At 41.1% G+C, this 19,324-nt stretch overlaps 1 protein-coding gene across 1 annotated transcript; it reads left to right on the top strand.

Annotated features, from left to right (window-relative positions):
- The first annotated feature begins 922 nt into the window (after positions 1-922).
- LOC141777749 (tripartite motif-containing protein 16-like) lies at positions 923-2,619 on the top strand. The gene has a single exon (XM_074652281.1). It carries the CDS (start codon positions 938-940, stop codon positions 2,603-2,605), a length of 1,668 nt encoding a protein of 555 aa, XP_074508382.1. The 5' UTR covers positions 923-937; the 3' UTR covers positions 2,606-2,619.
- Positions 2,620-19,324: the final 16,705 nt, after the last annotated feature.

The raw sequence follows: 19,324 nt of genomic DNA, 5'->3' as shown, positions 1-19,324 counted from the left end.
TGTAAATCTTTTAATCTGGAAAGAACTTTGTACTTAAGTTTGACAAGTGTTATATAAATTATTATTATTATTACTACACTAGTTGCTTAGGTTACTTATCTCTACTTTCTTATGTAAAATGAAAAATGAAGCAGTAAAACAATGGCTTATGAGCTTTCTTAAAAACAATCACTGCAGCCTCAGGAGTGTGTGTGATGTGTCACTAGCCTGTCTGTAAACGGCTGCCCGTACAGGGGTCCGTTGCCCACACCGGGTTCCTGTCCCGGGTGAGGGAGAGTTTATGAGAAATGTGGAGCCATCACCAAAGCCTGAGGAGCCAAGAAATATTTTACAGCTGAAAACTGAAATGTTTTCAAATGTGGAGCAGGTTTGAACCGAGGCTCCGTTTGTAAATGACGAAACATACTGTGCGTTCCAAAACCCATTCTACCATACTACTTAGTATCACAGAAAAAAAGATTTCTTATGTCCCAATACATAGTATGTCAAATGCAGTGTGCCAAAAATACCAGGATGTCCCACTACATCTGGTCACATTTTACAGTATGGAAGCCAGCATGCTTTTCTGGCTGTTCTGACCCACAATCCTCTGCACAGCAGATATATTGTATTCATACTGCATGCAACTGTACGTACTTTGTAAAGGCAGCTGCAGTGTACTAGAAGGAAAAAGGAAAAGTATGTGATTTGGGACGTAGTCAGTCGTGCTGCTCCTCGTCCTGGAATGATTCATAGCTTGATAACTCCTCCCTCCTCTTCCTGCTCTCAAACACAGACTGCTACACTCGGTCCTCTTATTTCCTTGTTCCCTCCCCTTCAGATCGACAGTTTGAAGGTGGGTGTAACCAACATAACACATGATGATTACATCAGAGCTCAAACTAGTGTCGGTTCTCAGGAAGTGAAACTCAGACAGTCGTTGCTACTGAGAGGTGAAATGGCGCAGAAAGGAGTTCAGCTGGAGAGAGAGTCATTCTCTTGTTCGATCTGTCTGGATCTACTGAAGGATCCGGTGACTACTTCCTGTGGACACAGCTACTGCATGAACTGTATTAAAAGCTTCTGGGATGGAGAGGATGAGAAGAAGATCTACAGCTGCCCTCAGTGTAGGCAGACCTTCACACCGAGGCCTGTCCTGCTGAAAAACACCATGTTAGCAGTTTTAGTGGAGGAACTGAAGAAGACTGGACTCCAAGCTGCTCCTGCTGATCACTGCTATGCTGGACCTGAAGATGTGGCCTGTGATGTCTGCACTGGGAGGAAACTGAAAGCCTTCAAGTCCTGTCTGGTGTGTCTGGCCTCTTACTGTGAGAAACACCTCCAGCCTCATTATGATGTGGCTCCGTTAAAGAAACACAAGCTGGTGGAGCCCTCCAAGAAGCTCCAGGAGAACATCTGCTCTCGTCACGACGAGGTGATGAAGATGTTCTGTCGTACTGATCAGCAGTGTATCTGTTATCTCTGCTCTGTGGATGAACATAAAGGCCACGACACCGTCTCAGCTGCAGCGGAAAGGACCGAGAGGCAGAGAGAGCTGGAGGTGAGTCGACTCAACATCCAGCAGAGGATCCAGGACAGAGAGAAAGATGTGAAGCTGCTCCAACAGGAGGTGGAGGCTGTCAATCGCTCCGCTGATAAAGCAGTGGAGGACAGTGAGAAGATCTTCACCGAGCTGATCCGTCTCATGGAGAAAAGAAGCTGTGATGTGAAGCAGCAGGTCAGATCCCAGCAGGAAAGTGAAGTGAGTCGAGTCAAAGAGCTTCAGGAGAAGCTGGAGCAGGAGATCACTGAGCTGAAGAGGAGAGACGCTGAGATGAAGCTGCTGTCACACACAGAGGATCACAACCAGTTTCTTCTTAACTACCCCTCACTGTCACCACTCACTGAATCTACATCCAGCATCAATATCCGTCCTCTGAGCTACTTTGAGGACGTGACGGCGGCTGTGTCAGAAGTCAGAGATAAACTACAGGACGTTCTGAGAGAGAAATGGACAAACGTCTCACAGACAGTGACTGAAGTGGATGTTTTACTGTCACAACCAGAGCCCAAGACCAGAGCTGGGTTCTTAAAATATTCACGAGAAATCACACTGGATCCAAACACAGCACACACACAGCTGTTATTATCTGAGGGGAACAGAAAAGCAACATTTATGATACAACAACAGTCTTATTCTAGTCACCCAGACAGATTCACTGAATGGCCTCAGGTCCTGAGTAGAGAGAGTCTGACTGGACGTTGTTACTGGGAGGTGGAGAGGAGAGGGGCAGGAGTTCATGTAGCAGTCGCATACAAGAGTATCAGCAGAGCAGAGGGGTGGTATGAACGTTTGTTTGGATTCAATGATAAATCTTGGGCGTTAGATTGTAAACAAGACAGTTATATATTTTTGTACAACAAAGTCCAAACCCCCGTCTCAGGTCCTCCGTCCTCCAGAGTAGGAGTGTACCTGGATCACAGTGCAGGTATTCTGTCCTTCTACAGCGTCTCTGAAACCATGACTCTCCTCCACAGAGTCCAGACCACATTCACTGAGCCTCTCTATGCTGGACTTTATCTTTATGATTATGATGACACTGCTGAGTTGTGTAAACTGAAATAGACAGAAGTCATTTAAGGGTTAAATTCAGTGTTTTAACTCTTAAACTTCTCTGGTGTCCATCATTGTTGCTGCAGAGCTGATTTGTGTCTGGACCGCAGAGGACCAGCCCTACAAACACTAAAGTGTGTCACTGACTGACTGACTGAGTGATGAAGTTACAGGATTCATCAGCGACTGTTGCAGGTTCCTCATTGGTTGTTGCTCTTTCTAAATGAAAAGCTGGAGAACAGTTCAGTGTTTATGTTTTCTGGGGATTGTGTCAGCGGTTCATTGAATCATTACATCGTGCTGTTGTTGTGCATGTGCTATTGTTTATAGTAGTTTAAGTTACGTTACGTTGTGCTTCGTATTGTGTTACCACCGTGCATTCACACCAAGCAGGAAGCACATTAGCAAGCCACACGTCGCTACTGCGGTATGAACCCAAAATAAACACACTGTGCTGTGATTTAATATCAATAAACGGATCAAAATGATGCCGAAATAACGACATTATGATGTTGATTTGTAAAAAGAGTGAATTCATGCTTTGTCAGGTCTGTCCGCAACACAGCAAGCAAACAACTTTTAAAATGCTTGTTTTCTGAACGGAGTCCGGATCGATCAGTGCCAGGCTATGCTAACATTGTAGCTGCTCCATTAACACTCCATCTAGGAATAAACACGGCAGCAACAACATCAGTGATGACGTCAACTTTGTAAGTATGTATATATTGTTACACACCACTTATATGATGAATGCTTTAGATACACATGCTTTAATAAAAAGCTGAAATACTTGTAACCTGCAGACTGTATGTCATGATGATACATTTACACCTTGTATAAAATGTATAATATACTGACTAGTAAATGTCACCATTTACTATTACTGAATGCAATTTGATCATTATAAGTTGTCTTTCAATCAAACATTAAGATATAAGTGGAAAAACCTGTTCATAAAACATGATAGACATGACCACTGATTATTTGTGTAACAATTTAGCCACAAATTCACATCCTGACCAGATACGGTCCAGACAGATACTCGCTTTAGACTGAGTCTTGTTCTTTTCATGTCTTCACTGCACAGAGATCAGCTGTCAATCAAACATTATGGGCTCTACTTTGTAAACTTCTCTGTGCTCTAAATGTCTGATGAATATTTGTATATATATGTATATATATATGTGTGTGTGTGTGTGTGTGTGTGTGTGTGTGTGTGTGTGTGTGTGTGTGTGTGTGTGTGTTGTTGTTTCTCTTCCACTGCACGGGTCTTAAAGGAAGGTCTAGTGATTTATTTCTTATCATAGATATTCTGTTCTCACCACTTTTTGTAAAGATATCTAGAATCACATTTATTTGTTGGGCAGACTAAATGTTGTCGTCCAGATCGACGTACAAACGAGATCCTAAGATGTTTAATGAAACTGTAATTATCATGATCATAATCAATAAGGAAATCATTATTCTCTGTTACATCGCTGAGATTCTGCTCAAACAAACTGATTGTGTGGATGAAAATGAATCTGTACGTGAAATCACTGAACAAGAGTCATTTAGCAGACTTTACTGATGGGATGTGTGAACAAACTGAAGGTTTCTATAATCAATAAACAAGAATGAACTAAGTCTTTGCTTGTCTTTTTTCCAGGGTATCATACAAAGCTGATGGAGTAAATGTGACTAGGAGAGAATAACTGAGGCAGTTTTCCTCCTGAAACACCACAAAGTCCAGTGTTCATGTTTAGAGTCAGTCAGTCTCTGTTTAAAAACAATCTAAAGAAAGATTAAAACTAAAAGGTAACATAACTTATTAGTTGTGACATGAGGATTTTGTTATCATAGTTATTGAACACAATCACAAGTTCATATATTGAATACAAATTCCAACTTCTTTCCCCACATACTGATAGAAGAACGCTCTTTTTCTCCACTTCAGCTCGTATTATTCCTCTGACGATACGCTCAACACTTGTTTCTAGACCGTGTTCAGAACGTTTTATTTTCACTGGGCTTGTTGTCTCCTCTGTATAACCACAGCTGTGGTGCTTTGGTGATTCTCTGAGCAACCTGGAGAGCACACAAACGGGACCATTGTTTGTTCTTCATTCAAACCGTATCATGCAGCTTTAAACACAACAACTGTTGTGGATTTATGGCTTTTTAAACTGTTTTGGATACATGAACGAAACCGTCTTGCCACATGGACTCTACATCTCTTTCTTTACATATTTACATCTCTTTCTTTATGTGCTTTTATTTTGTTCGTTGCAATACATGAGATTGATTTAAAGTGTGTATTGATCAAATCTCTTGGATTTTTGTGTAAGATGCATTACAAGAGCCACAATGAGGTGGATCACCAGACGGTGTGTGTGTGTGTGTGTGTGTGTGTGTGTGTGTGTGTGTGTGTGTGTGTGTGTGTGTGTGTGTGTGTGTGTGTGTGTGTGTGTCTGGCAAAGCTGTATATAAAGTTGTTTCTGACACTCGCGTCTGTTTGACGTTGGTGTCGGCAGAGATGTTGGTTTTTGATTCAGTTTAACACTCTTTGACTAAAGACAACAACATAGAAAGAGTCAAGTCTATGTAGTGTTCTCCTTTTCCAGTTTGTTCAGAGCTCCAAAGCCTCAAACACATATCTGTTGGGGTGAAAGAGCTTCTTCGTTTCATTATCTGAGCAAAGAAAAAAGCCCATGCTTAAAATGCTGTTAGATAACTGGAAGTTTGGGGAATTTCTTCCTACTACTTTTTCTTTTTAACAAATCTACAATAATAGTAGATTATATAGCCTGTAGTTCAGGCTTTTTTTCTCCATAAAACACCAGACTTTGAGAAACTTAATAACACTTTTTTACCATGATGACTACTGTGGGTTGTCAGCCTGATGACGACTAAAACTGGTGGATACATTTGAGTTTCAGATGTCCTACAGAACCTCTGTCTTTCCTTGAATCTAAACTTGTTAATACAATATATTGTATTACCCCAAGTGATGCTGTACAGGTCTTGACCAGGGAGGTTTTATAGAGGAAACTTGATAACAAAAAAAGAACTCACATCTGTGTCTTTAATTATTAAGGTGTCTTTAGGGTGTCTGGGTAGTGTGTAGGTCTTGGTAGTGTGTAGGTCTTGGTCTTGGTAGTGTGTAGGTCTTGGTAGTGTGTAGGTCTTGGTAGTGTGTAGGTCTTGGTCTTGGTAGTGTGTAGGTCTGGGTAGTGTGTAGGTCTTGGTAGTGTGTAGGTCTTGGTCTTGGTAGTGTGTAGGTCTGGGTAGTGTGTAGGTCTTGGTAGTGTGTAGGTCTTGGTAGTGTGTAGGTCTTGGTCTTGGTAGTGTGTAGGTCTTGGTAGTGTGTAGGTCTGGGTTGACCCTCACCTTTTACCATCTTAGGTTTATGGCATTTCACATTCTTCCTGTTTTTGACCCTGGAATGAATGAAAGGTCACTATCCATCATTTTATAATTTTTTATCTCTCTCTCTCAGCACGTTTTAAAAACAACCGCAGTGCTGAACATGTACATTTTGACAATAAACACTAGAATGGCACTCGGAGAGCGCAGACCTCCACCAAGGTGCCTGACTTTAAAAACAGATCACAGCTCACAGCTGGCGGTACCGTGAGGTGGTCGGCTTGTTATTACAGTTTTTCTCAATTGTTTACACACAAATACTGGTACTTGACACACAATGACCACAACATGTAACTCATGCACCAACCCCCTGAACCAATTCTGCTAAACTACAAGCACAATTCCTGCTTTACACTCAAATTGCAGTTCTAAAACACACTTTTTTCAAAACACTACACACAATTCTCTGCATTTGGCACAATTTTCATGAAGAAAATCTCGTTTTCACAAGGAACACACTGTCATTCAAAATTCTAAAGTCAATTGCCCTACACACTGACTCATCACATGGGCAAACACCTGTCACACAGTGTTACAATTAGCAATCAGTTGATGCTTTTCATGGCTGGATTCGACATGCTAAGCGATATTTCCGCCGCTGCTTGGCCAGGGAAAACATTGCTTGTGATGTGGATGAGGTGCTGTGGCCAGACCGAAACAGAAGAGAGGATGCAGCATAGTTTGTTTTTACTGTAACTGTATACAGTAAATTCTTCTGTTGTTTTGTATGTAGACCACTGTATGTGCAACTTTGTGTTGGTTGGGATGTTCACTGTGTACATAGTTTTTGTGGGGAAAATAAAATATATTTGTTACCGTGTATTTGTGTGTTCTGAGTATAAAAACAATATTCTAAAATATTTTACAACACACTTATGTATGTACTGTCTGTAGTAAGTGTAACACTGAACAAAAAAAAGGCCTAAGTCATTATGATGAATGGAGAAGAAGTGTTTTCCATTCATCATAGTGTTTTACATTGAGCACATCAGTGTTCAACTGGTTCTTATGAATGTCTATTCATATGATGGTTTGTGTGTGTCATTTGAAAACAAAATACCATTTTGAGAAGAAATAACATTGTTTTGAATGTAAAGTTTAATTTTGCAGGAGAATTGAGGGGTTTTGCCCATTGTGTGTGTGTGTTTTTTGATTTGTGTGTAGAGTTCTGAGAGTATGAGGCATGCTTTCAGAAAATGTGTGTAAACAATCGAGAAAAACTGTAACACGGTGTGTTTCTGTGTAACGTATCGCCGGATGCCTCTCTCATTCAGCAGCCTTGTTATGTCTGTATAACGTTACACTACGTCGTTTCTCATCCCGTCATCTACCGCTTTTTTTTCTTTCTCACCGCGGACGGACAGCAGCTCCCGTCGCACCTCGATGTCTCGCCACACATCCACACACGTATCTCTCTGCTCTCAGGAGGAAGAAGGCGGGGTCACGCGTCATCAACGTGTCATCAGCTACACTGCGCATGTGTTATACCCTGTGGTCTTAATGCTCAGGCTGATTGGAATTCTTAAAAGAAAATCCTGAATCTGGATCATGATCCGGATCGCCACCAAAATCTAATGAATTGTTCATTGTGCTACACTCCACCCCTCCAAAACAATTCATTCAAATCCATCACGAACTTTTGGAGTAATCCTGATAACAGACAAACCAACGCTGATGAAAACATAACCTCGGGCCTTGAAGGAGGTAATAATGTGCACATAACAGCAGTAAAGGAGTTGCAGCTCAACAGAAAATTAACTTAATGAAACGCCAGCAAAAAGAGATTCAGCAGCGACTTCAACTATTCTGTTTGTCTGAGCTGTTGATATGAAAAGGTAAGCTGTTCCAGAGGTTAGCGGCGGAGGACTAAATTTAGATATGATTTTACTTGCATCTTGCACATGAGAATCTGATTCTACCTAGCTCTAATGCTCATGCAGCTTTATATGAAGAGCGTAGGATACGGTGTGTGTGCGTTGGCGTGCTGGAGGATCACACGTGGGCCAATTGTTTGGTCACCGTAACTTGCGGCTCGAGGAACGAGGAAACTGGTGCTTCCTGTGTGACGTAGTTGGCTGTACGTGGCGGAGGAGGAGCTCTGTTGCCACTGCTGTTTTTGTCCCTTAGTTAGTTATTTCATTTATCCTATTTCTGGTTATTAAGTTATTTTTGGTTGTATTGGACTTTTGTATGTTGATTTATTTTTAATAATCTGTTTACCCGTTTACCTCTATCTTCTGCATTTGTGGTTAGTGTGTTTTGCTTTTGTTAATTTGTTTCTTTCTTTTTGTTTAAAGTGGTGGCCCAACACCAACATAGGTTTCTTGCTGTAATAGGGGAGGGGGCATTTATTTAGTTTATCTGTGAACCAGCTGTTGTGGAGGTAATCGGGAAGTGAACATTCCTAGCTCTCTGCCAGTTAACAGGACGGTTGGGTTGCTATATCCTTGCAGGTGGTTGGTCAGTGGGTGGAGGGATTCTTCTTGTGTTGGGGTTCTTATTGCATGAGGCTTGCTGTGTCCTCCTAACCCCTGTGTGCTCTTTACCTTGCAGTGTGAGTGGAAGTAACTGTGTGTTTTTCCAACTACTGGTGGTGGTGAACTGTTCTGCATTTCCTCTCCCCTCACTCCATTCCTCCTGTGGGTTTCCCTGGCACCCTTCCTCCTGTACTGGTAAGGTTAGTGGTGTAGTGACATTTTTAAAAACACTTTAACTCTATTTTTGTAATAAAGGACATTATTTTTCTAGCCTGGCCTCTCTTGCAGCTTTTATCATTGCAGCAACTAATCACCATCTTTTAATTTAAATAAAAGTTATTTGATTTTGAAACTTGAAACTCACGTCTCTGCCCCGTCTCTTTATCAAGGAACTTGTGTAACTTGGTTGGGTTATGCTCTGGGTGAAATTCCCAGAGTGGCGTTGTCGGGTTGTAATAGCCTGGGTTTCTGCTAAGTGCCCGGGTTACATAATAATTATGAATTTTGTAGTGGAGTTATTAAAACAGATTGCTCCGTCCTGGCCGAACAGTCACCGTCGGTGCAGAGAAGGCGTCATGGTCTCAGTGGTCACGCAGTGCAGCAGCTGAGTAGAGCCTCACTTCTGGATATTTTGCGCATGCTTACTTTGAGGAATTGATGTAAGCACAAATTCTCAATTCATATTTGAGTTGTGACATACATCTTTCAAAATGATTTCCTTAAATTTGAATAACATAGTTTAAGATAAAATGTGCATGTTAGAGCCATTTGTTCAGTAGAAATATCTGTGGTTAATTTACATTTTGTTTTATTTGCTTGAGATAAATAACTCTGTAGTTTCACTGCAGTGTGCTCAATAAGGACCAATTGTGACTGCAGCCAGTCCTGTATTCTGATTGGGCGAAAGCTAAATTGTGCTGCATGTGCTCGTTAAACGATTCAGTTGAAGCCATGGAGCCTGGAGAGCACACTAGTCTTTGACCGTGCTTAATATACCGTGCTTAATATTACCGTTCTTGCTTTTTTACTGCTTATGTTTTTGATATTTTGTTACCATTTTTGTATTTGAAGACTAAAGAAAGATTTTCAGTAAACGGTTGAAATGAAGAACATGGACTACGGAGCTTTATTGAAACACGCGTCAACTACATGCTTGGACTCTATAGTTTAAGTGGGCATCTAAAGAAATAGACGGAGCCACACTTACATTAGTCAAAGACTAAGCTCGTTAAGGAAACGAAGCATATGGATGGACCCTTTGTAAAGAGACGTGGATTATGGACATAATTCTTCACGTAACAAGGATATAAGAGCCACGTTGATTTTCATCGCTGTGCACTAAAGGAAAGTGAGTACATGAAGATCTCAGTCTACAATGTCCTTACATTCTGGAGCCATGTTCAATTAAGCCTCAAGTCGTTTTGCAACTAAGCTGCAGTGGTCATTCTTTGAAGTGCACATGTTAAAACTCTTGAAAACGTCTGTGGACATATTGTGGAAGAGTGAGAAGCTGTCGTTTTGAAGAAAACAAGACAGTTTGTGTGCATTAAACCTTGGCAAGAGTGACGCCGTAGATAATGGAAGTTGCAGGAAACGGCCAGAAGAGGGAGCCAAAGCCCACGGCAAAGGCTGTGGAAGAAAAAGTGAACAGGCTTAAGAATGAAAGAAAAGGCAAGCTGGCTCATCTCACTCGTAAAAGAAGGGAGACTGAAAATCTCAAGAAAGATAAAGTTAATAATGAAATAATTAAAGATGAAGCATTATTTATCTTTTGGAAGTTCTTTAGAGAATTTAAAGAGCTTAATGCAGAAATATGAACTCTTCTAGAAGACGAAGATAAAGAAGAGGAGCAGTGTAACTGGTACATGCCCAAATGTGTGGACTTTGAGAACTTTGTTCAGGAAACAGAGGACTGGATTGAAAAGATTAAGAGACATCCTGAAGAAGAGAATGATGATGGCAATAAATATGAGGATGATGATGACATAAAGCCAAGTGATAGCATCTCAGAGGTCATCAGTCGCACATCCAAGAGAAGCTCTGTGCTTAGCCATGCATCACAAGCATCCAGTGCAAGTTCTGCTCGTTTGAAGCTGCAGGCAGAGCGGAAAGAGCTGTTAGCACGTGCTGCCTTTCTAAAGAAACGTCAAGACATTGAGATGGAAGAAACACGCTTAAAGGCGCGCAAAGAGCAAGTGGAGCTAGATGCCAAGATTGCTGCATCAGACGCCAAGATAAAGGTGTATGCAGATTATGAAGATGGTCAAGATGGCATGAATGAATATTACGAGTCAAAAAGCAAGTACAAAGTGGGTTTAAAGGACATGTATGTTAAAGATGAAGATGGTGAGACACAAGTGAGTTTCCCAGCACCTGTAGGCCCAAAGCACCCAGCTCAGACTGCTAATGATCATCACAGAGCTTCGCCTCTTAAAGCAGCCAGGTCAGCAGTACCTCCCCCTCAGAGAGCAGCTAGTTCAACAGTACCTCCAGACCCTTCATAGCAAGCAGGTTCCTCTGATGGCATCTCCAAAATAATGCAGTGCCAGAATGAGATAACAGAAATGCTAGTCAAGCAGCAAAACATGTCACAACTCCCACAGAGAGATGTTCCAACTTTCTCAGGAGATCCACTCAGCTACCGTTCGTTTATAAGGGCATTCGAACAGACTATTGAGAACAAGACTGCTAGTGCACAAGATAGGTTGTTCTACCTGCAGCAGTTCACAAGTGGAGAACCTCTTAACCTTGTTCGTAGTTGTGAACACATGTGGCCAGATGAAGGTTACAGAGAAGCTAGGAGGCTCCTTCAACAACAGTATGGAGATGAACTGCGAATAACCACAGCCTTGATGAATAAAGCTCTTGAATGGCCTCAGATAAAATCAGAAGACAGGAAAGCATTAAATGCATATGCTTTGTTCCTGATAGGATGTCGAAACACTATGAGTGATGTGGATTACATGGATGAGATGGACAACCCTAGCAATATGAAGACTGTCATCTCAAAACTCCCCTTCAAACTAAAAGAACGGTGGAGAAATCGAGCATATGAAATCCAAACAAAAACAGGAAGAAGAGCCAGGTTTTCCGACCTGGTGGATTTCATCAACTGGCAAGCAAAGGTCAGCAACGACCCACTTTTGGGAGATATTTTGGATGTCAGCGTAGAAGGAAAGGGGAAGCCTAAGATAAACATTAAGACAAGTAACCCCAAGAGCATCAGTTTTGCTACAAGTGTCTCTCTGGCTGGAAGACACAGTGGTGCTCAACAACCACAAGAGAAGAAGTATGGTTCAGCCAAACTATCTGATGTTTTCCAAAAACCCTGCATGTACTGTCATAAAAGCCACACCTTGGAGTTTTGTGAGAAGATAAAAGAACAGACTCCCAAAGACAGAATCAAATTCTTAACATCACAAGGACTCTGTTTTGGATGCCTCACACCAGGTCACATGAGTAAATATTGTCGTAAGAGAATGCAATGCCAGGAGTGTTCAGGAAAACACCCAAGCATTTTGCATGTTGTGAAGGAATTCCCAGTTCTGTCCGAAAAGGATGAAAATAGGAATACAGAAACTACTAACGCGGTCACAAGCGCCTTCGTAGGAACAGAACATGAAAGCAGCAGAGACACTGGGGCAGGTAATGGAGAAAATATCCTTTCCATAGTACCAGTGAAAATAAAGTCCAAAAGAAGTGACAAGGTGATCCAGGTCTATGCGTTTTTAGACCAAGAAAGCACAGCAACCTTCTGTACCGATGAGGTCAGGCAGCAGCTTAACCTCCGAGGAAGGAAAGCGGAACTCTTACTCACTACTATGGCATCAGAAAAGAAGGTGAGCACTCACGTTCTGTCAGATCTGGAAGTATGCAGCCTGGAAGGGAAGAATTACATAGACCTTCCGCAGGCGTTCACTCAACCAAGTATACCAGTGAAAAAAGACAACGTTCCTCTTCAGAAAGATGTGGATCGATGGCCTTATCTGCATGAAGTTCGCATCTCGCATATCGAAGCAGAAGTCGCCTTGCTTATTGGTACTGATGCCTTTAAAGCCATGGAGCCCCAGCAGATAATAAACAGCAGATGTGATGGGCCGTATGCAGTGAAGACTCCTCTTGGATGGGTCATCAACGGTCACTCAGAGGCACCACTACAGCCAACCTAGAAATGGTGAGTCACTCAGTCAATCGCATTTCAGTATCCAAAGTGGAAAACCTGTTGACTCAGCTGTACAATGCAGACTTCCCAGAGAGAGGATACGATGATAAGACTGAGATGTCACAGGAGGACCGTCAGTTCCTTGACTCAGTGAAAGGATCAACACAGCTAGTTGATGGTCACTACTGCATCGGACTACCACTGAAAGACAAAGACTTAAAAATGCCTGATAACAGATCTTTAGCCGAGCAGCGCCTTACAAGCCTCATAATGGGAAAAATCGTCAAGATAATGCCAGACTCGAAAGGAACCGTCCGCAGTGTCTGTGTTCAGACGAAGACAAGCACATTGGAGAGACCCATAACTAAGATATGCCTCTTGGAGGAGTCATTTTGAAGATCAAAAGAGACTGAATAAGTTAAAGACATTTATCTGTTTAGGTTAAAGCAAATATGTATCTTTAAAACCTGAAAAAAGGATTTATAGTTTGTTGTATAAGTATTAGTATTAGTATTGTATAAGTGGACAATGTCTCGAAGCATTTATGTTTGATAATTGATATGCTAACAGCCTAGTCAATTAGGGGCAGGTTATGTTAGAGCCATTTGTTCAGTAGAAATATCTGTGGTTAATTTACATTTTGTTTTATTTGCTTGAGATAAATAACTCTGTAGTTTCACTGCAGTGTGCTCAATAAGGACCAATTGTGACTGCAGCCAGTCCTGTATTCTGATTGGGCGAAAGCTAAATTGTGCTGCATGTGCTCTTTAAACGATTCAGTTGAAGCCATGGAGCCTGGAGAGCACACTAGTCTTTGACCGTGCTTAATATACCGTGCTTAATATACCGTGCTTAATATACCGTGCTTAATATTACTGTTCTTGCTTTTTTACTGCTTATGTTTTTGATATTTTGTTGCCATTTTTGTATTTGAAGACTAAAGAAAGATTTTCAGTAAACGGTTGAAATGAAGAACATGGACTACGGAGCTTTATTGAAACGCGTCAACTACATGCTTGGACTCTGTAGCTTAAGTGGGCATCTTTAAGAAATAGACGGAGCCACACTTACAACGTGGCTGATTTGCAGTCTAATAATACTAACTAGAAAATGCATTTCCTGCTGAAAATGCGTGGGAATGCTGACAGCTGAAAGGACCTGCAGGATCTCTGTTCTAGTCAGCTGCTCGATAGCGGTGTTTTAGTTTTAGTCTTTTCAAGTTATATTGAGTGTAGGGAGCCTTCCTTTAGGCCTGTTTTCATTTAGTGTTCCCCTCTCCCTTTGAATCGCTTGCGATTTTTGTGGTTATCCTTCAGGAGTAACTTTAAGATTCCCCTGGGGCCTCATGTATAAACGGTGCGCACGTACTAAAATGTTGCGTACGCTGTGTTTCACGCTCACGCCGGGATGTATAAAAGTCAACGTGACGTGAGAATGTGCGAACCGTGCCGTAAATTCTAGACCAGTCGTGAAAATGTGCGGGCCGTCCTCCAAACTCTGTCATCTGGCAGTGTCAAACTACAAAGTACTGAAACTCGCTAAATGCGTAAAAATATTTTTTCCACTCAACTTACTGAGCTTTATTTATGATGTGGGATCCAAAAAAAACACATATTTCTTAACTAGTTTGCGCATAATATTTAACATCAGAAGGCACAACAAAAACACATTTAAACTAATTTCCCAGAGATGACATGCCTTAACCACCGTGTCAAAACCAAAATCGCGTCTGCACAATGTGGCAAACCACCGTGGTGAGCCTGTGTCCCCTGGAGCTACAGATGGATGAACCGGACCCTGGCACACCTAACAATGAGCCAAAAGCAGCAGCTTTACAGCGCCGTTTAGATGCAACACACAGAATGTAAAGCAACGAGGTGAGTTGAGACAAACATTTATTTTTCAACAAGGTCTTTTAATATATAACTTATCCCACCAAGAACCTCATTCATTCTTTTTAATTCGTTGCATATATATTCTTCATTGTATTGACAATCTCTCTCTGTGACTCACAGCACAGCGTTAGTGAGGACACGGCCAGACCGCCGCCCCTCAGCAGTCGAGGCTCGGGCCCAGCTGACCGTTCTTCTTTTTGTTCCTTTTCCAGCGTGATTTGCCGTCGTTATTTGGACAATAGGTGACAGCATGGAGCGTGTTTATAGTCATTTGCATAGTTATTAATGGGAGGAGACAAGGCGGACCAAGTGGCACGTGCAGCTGCGCTCAATTTCACGTTCATTGAGATGTATAAAGGAAAGGTACTCAGGAACAGGCGTACGCACAGTTTTATACATGTGGAAATTTCTGTGCTTACGTACTTTTCCAATTTTGTTAGTACGCCATCTTCCAGTGTGAAAGCTGCGCAGTCTTTTATACATGAGGCCCCTGGTCCGCAATTGCGTCCCTCCCCCTGATGGTTAACTTAACGGAAAATGTCCTGGGGTCTCATTTATAACCGTTGCGTACGCACAAAACGGGGCCTGAAATGTGCGTACGCCACTTCCCACGCAACAGTTGTGATCTATAAAAACAAACTTGACGGGAGAATGTGCGCACCGGTACGGAAACTTTGACCCGTGCGTACGCATATTATGGAGGCACCGAGGCAGGGGAAACTGGAGACGCAGATGAATTGAAGCCAGAATGTAGACATTAAATGTCATTATACGTATAATGATGCCTCTCACACATTTAACTTCACTTCATACTTATATCCACTTTATCATAAACATTTAAAACAGCAGTGTTCTTTGTGCTAGTGAGCCATAACTATTACATAAGCACCTTACAAATGTAAAAGATCAACTCAAATCTCAAAGCAAATTCCACTCAATATCTCATCAGCGCTGTCTCACCATCATGTCCCCCCCTCCACCACCGGAGCTCAGAGGAGATCTGAGAGGAGAGGACCGGACTACCGACAGTCGCAGTCAGCTGTGGAGCAGCTGATGAAATCATCATCGGTTGTAGAAATCCAAGATTATATCAAATAGCATTAAAGAATGGCAGAACAGAGCGCCAATAGTTTTAATAATATCTTCTAATAGTGTGCAGATATCACCAAGTACCATATTAGTTTTCATAAAGTTGTTGTGTAAAATCGCTGCAGTAAACATGATGTAACCCTCTGGGAAAACCAGTTGTTTCTAAAACATTTAGAGATATTTCCCTCACTGAAAATTCCTTTTATTTAATAAATAACCACATTCTATATTTTATTCTGAAATTAATTTATCATTGTTTATTTTATTTCCGTTTTTGCTCAGAGTTCTAACTTTAACAAACTTTAACAAATAAGCTCATTGGTTCAAAGTGAAATAACTGTTGCTATTGGTGTCAAACATTCCAAGTGGGAGTGCAATCAGCCCGGTGTTGTTTAACATAATGATAAATGATATATTTGAAAATTTAGATGGATGCATCAAATCAGCGATATATGCAGATGATGGGGCAATATGGATGAGGGGAAGAAATGTGCCATATGTGATGGAAAATATAAGGAAAGCAATAGGGAAAGTGGAGAAATGGTCATATGAGTGGGGATTCAAAATGTCAACAAATAAAACATGTTATATGATATTTACAAAAAAGAGAAACATTAATACTGAGAATTTAACATTATATGGTCAGTTGATGGAGAGGGTGAATGAATACAAATATCTGGGTCTATGGTTAGACAGTAAATATACATGGCATGTTCATATAAAACATCTGGAAACAAAATGCAAAAAAGTAATAAATTGACTACGAGCTGTGGCTGGATGTAACTGGGGGGCAGATAAACAGTCATTGATTGACATATATAGGGCGAACATGAGATCAACAATGGATTATGGTTGTATAGTTTATGAAGCAGCAGCAAAGACATCATTACAAAAAGTGGATAGAGTACAGTGTAGAGCATTACGGTTATGTATCGGAGCTATCAAGTCAACACCCATTAATGCAGTATTAATTGAAGCAGGAGAGACCACTGGAATTAAGAAGAGAGAAATTAGCTCTAGCATACTGGGTCAGGTTAAAAGGAAGTGGAGAAGAAAATCCTACAAAGGTAACAATTCAAAACTGCTGGGAATACTCTAAGTTTCAAGGGTATGGATTTGGATGGACAATGGAAGAAAAAGTGCGGACATATGGATTGGAGGCCTTAGAGTTCACCAGGTCGACACCAGTAAGCAGCGTACCCCCCTGGCTGCTCCCAGAAGTTAAAATAGACATGAGTATCATTGAAAAGAAAAGGGAATGGCAAGTAAATGAAGTGGGAGTTAAAACAAGTGTGTACCTAAGGAACAGCTATAATAATTATCTCAAAATATATACAGATGGATCCAAAAATAAACAGGAGTGTGTGGGAGTCGGTATATATATTCCAGAATTTAAAATATCTATTTCCAAAAGACTTTCAGACCAGGTATCAGTGTACACAGCAGAAATAGTGGCAATCATCATTGCAATGCAGTGGGTTGAGGAGGTCAGACCTGACCGAGTGGTGATATGCACGGATTCAAAAGCTGTTTTGGAAAGTATACATTCAACAAAAGCTGTAAGGCAAGATCTAATCATTGAACTGTACTATAGCTTGCTAAGACTACACAGAGGGGGTATAGATGTATTATTCTGTTGGGTTCCAGCACACGAGAGGGTGAAAGGAAATGAGTTTGCAGATAAACTAGCAAAAAGTTCACTGCAAAAAGACATTACAGTAAAAGTTTTACTTGGGAAAGGAGAAGGAAAAGCTGTGATTAAAAGGAAAGGAGTTGAGATATGGCAGAAAAGATGGGAGGAGGACCAGAAAGGAAGGAGATATTTCAAAATACAAAAGTCGATCATAACAAAGACGTATAAAGAAAGGAACAGAAGGGAAGAAATCATCATAACAAGACTCTTAATGGCACGTTGGCTTTAATGGGGAAAAGGAACAGTGACAAGTGTGGGGATTGTGGTGATAAAGAAAATGTGGAGCATATCCTAATTCAATGTAAAAAGTATGAGGCTGAAAGAAAAAGACTACAGGACCAAGTCAGAGAGGAGGGACGGGACTGGGATCTGATGGGGATACTGGGAACAGAGGGTGAGGGGGTTGAAGGCACCAGGAAGGCATTATTAATGTTCTTAAGAGACACAGGATTGGTGGGTAGAATTTAAGAGTAGGAGTAAAGTGCAAATGACATGATGTTACACACTCTTGTACAGTAGGTGGCGGTATGCACCTTAAAGTTGGTTGCGATCCGCCAGAAACCGAGAGAAGAGAAGAAGAAGAAACATCCCAAGTCCCGCCTCCTCACTCAGGTTAGAGACGCAGTGTGGAAAACACGGAGATTGATGAGAGAGCAGCGGAGAAGCTGGATTTACAGAGTGATATTATTACTACTTATACTTGATATACTACTGAACAGAGAGAAGTAAAACTATATATGAGCCAGTAAGAGCTCCGTCACCTATTGAAGCGACCTGAGAACATCTGAGAGCATCGTTTGATTCTTTTCTTTTCTCGGTGCGTTCCAAACATTAAAGCAGCCGCCGCACATGGCAACACGAGTCAAATGCTCTGAGAGCTGGCATAGCGAAATGTTTTGCCACTGAGCTGTATTCTAAAATGATATTTTGTATTTCTTTGGTGATAGAGGCAGAAAGAAATATGTGTGTGTAATATGTGTGTGTTATTTACATTGTGTGGACAGAGAGGGATTCTTTAGCTGAAGTTCATGGGTTATGAGATTAGCTTGATTCTGTTCATCCCTGTGCTGCTTGTGTGCATCAACGCAAGGTGTCAGTGTTGTGACAGGGAAAGTATTCACATTGCCTTACTCACAATATTCACATATAGTGAGTATTTAATGTTTAAACTGTAGGTTGTTTGCATAATAATCTACAACTCAAATGGGTTCACAATTATGAAATAGTCATTTAATAGTGTTGTTTACACTTTACTATTGAGTGGTTTATAATAATAGTGAGGTTGACATATTTCATATGTTAATATTACGATGCAAGTTAATATTGTGATGCAACAGTTCTCCTACATTCATGGGTTAAGCATTGAAAAGTTGTATTATATGTTGATATTGATCAAATTAAACTGTACAGTTAAGAGCTTGGCTAGATTTGCATATATTGCTATATAAGCCGTGTTATTTTACACAGGCTAGGTTTTCTGGATACCCTTGAACTCCGGATTTGGATTGGAATCTCTCCCTGACGAGGGGGATGGCGAGCTACCCGTGCTGAGCACCTGGATTGAGGAGCGCTTTCAACTTTCATCTGCGTTGCTGTCAGTGTGGTAGGACTGTGGGGAAGGACCTCAAAAGACAATTGGATCTGAACATTTTATTTTGGGGATTACTTTTATTTTTTAGGGTGCACCCAGTTCAATATACATTTCAAACTGAACAAAACTGAATGTCGGCAGTAATTGTGAATTTATTCTGTGTCAATACAATCATTTTCCTTTAAACTTAATTCTGTGTTCTGCTTACTCATTGTGGTATCCGATTCCTGTTCATTATTCCTCTCTACGAATCTAGGTTATACTAGTCCAGTGTATACTTATTCATCAGGTGGGTTACAATGACATGACTTATTAATTTATTTATGGTTTATTAGATAGGGACAGATACAGTATACATATAGACAAAATGAAAATGGCTATCCGATGCAACTATCAGACTGTCTCCAGTGCGCCACCGC

The sequence above is a fragment of the Sebastes fasciatus genome, chromosome 1, assembly GCF_043250625.1.
Source record: "Sebastes fasciatus isolate fSebFas1 chromosome 1, fSebFas1.pri, whole genome shotgun sequence".
NCBI classification, from domain to species: Eukaryota; Metazoa; Chordata; class Actinopteri; order Perciformes; family Sebastidae; genus Sebastes; species Sebastes fasciatus.
The sequence above is the reverse complement of the archived record's forward strand: the minus strand, read 5'-3'. Positions and strand labels throughout refer to the sequence as shown.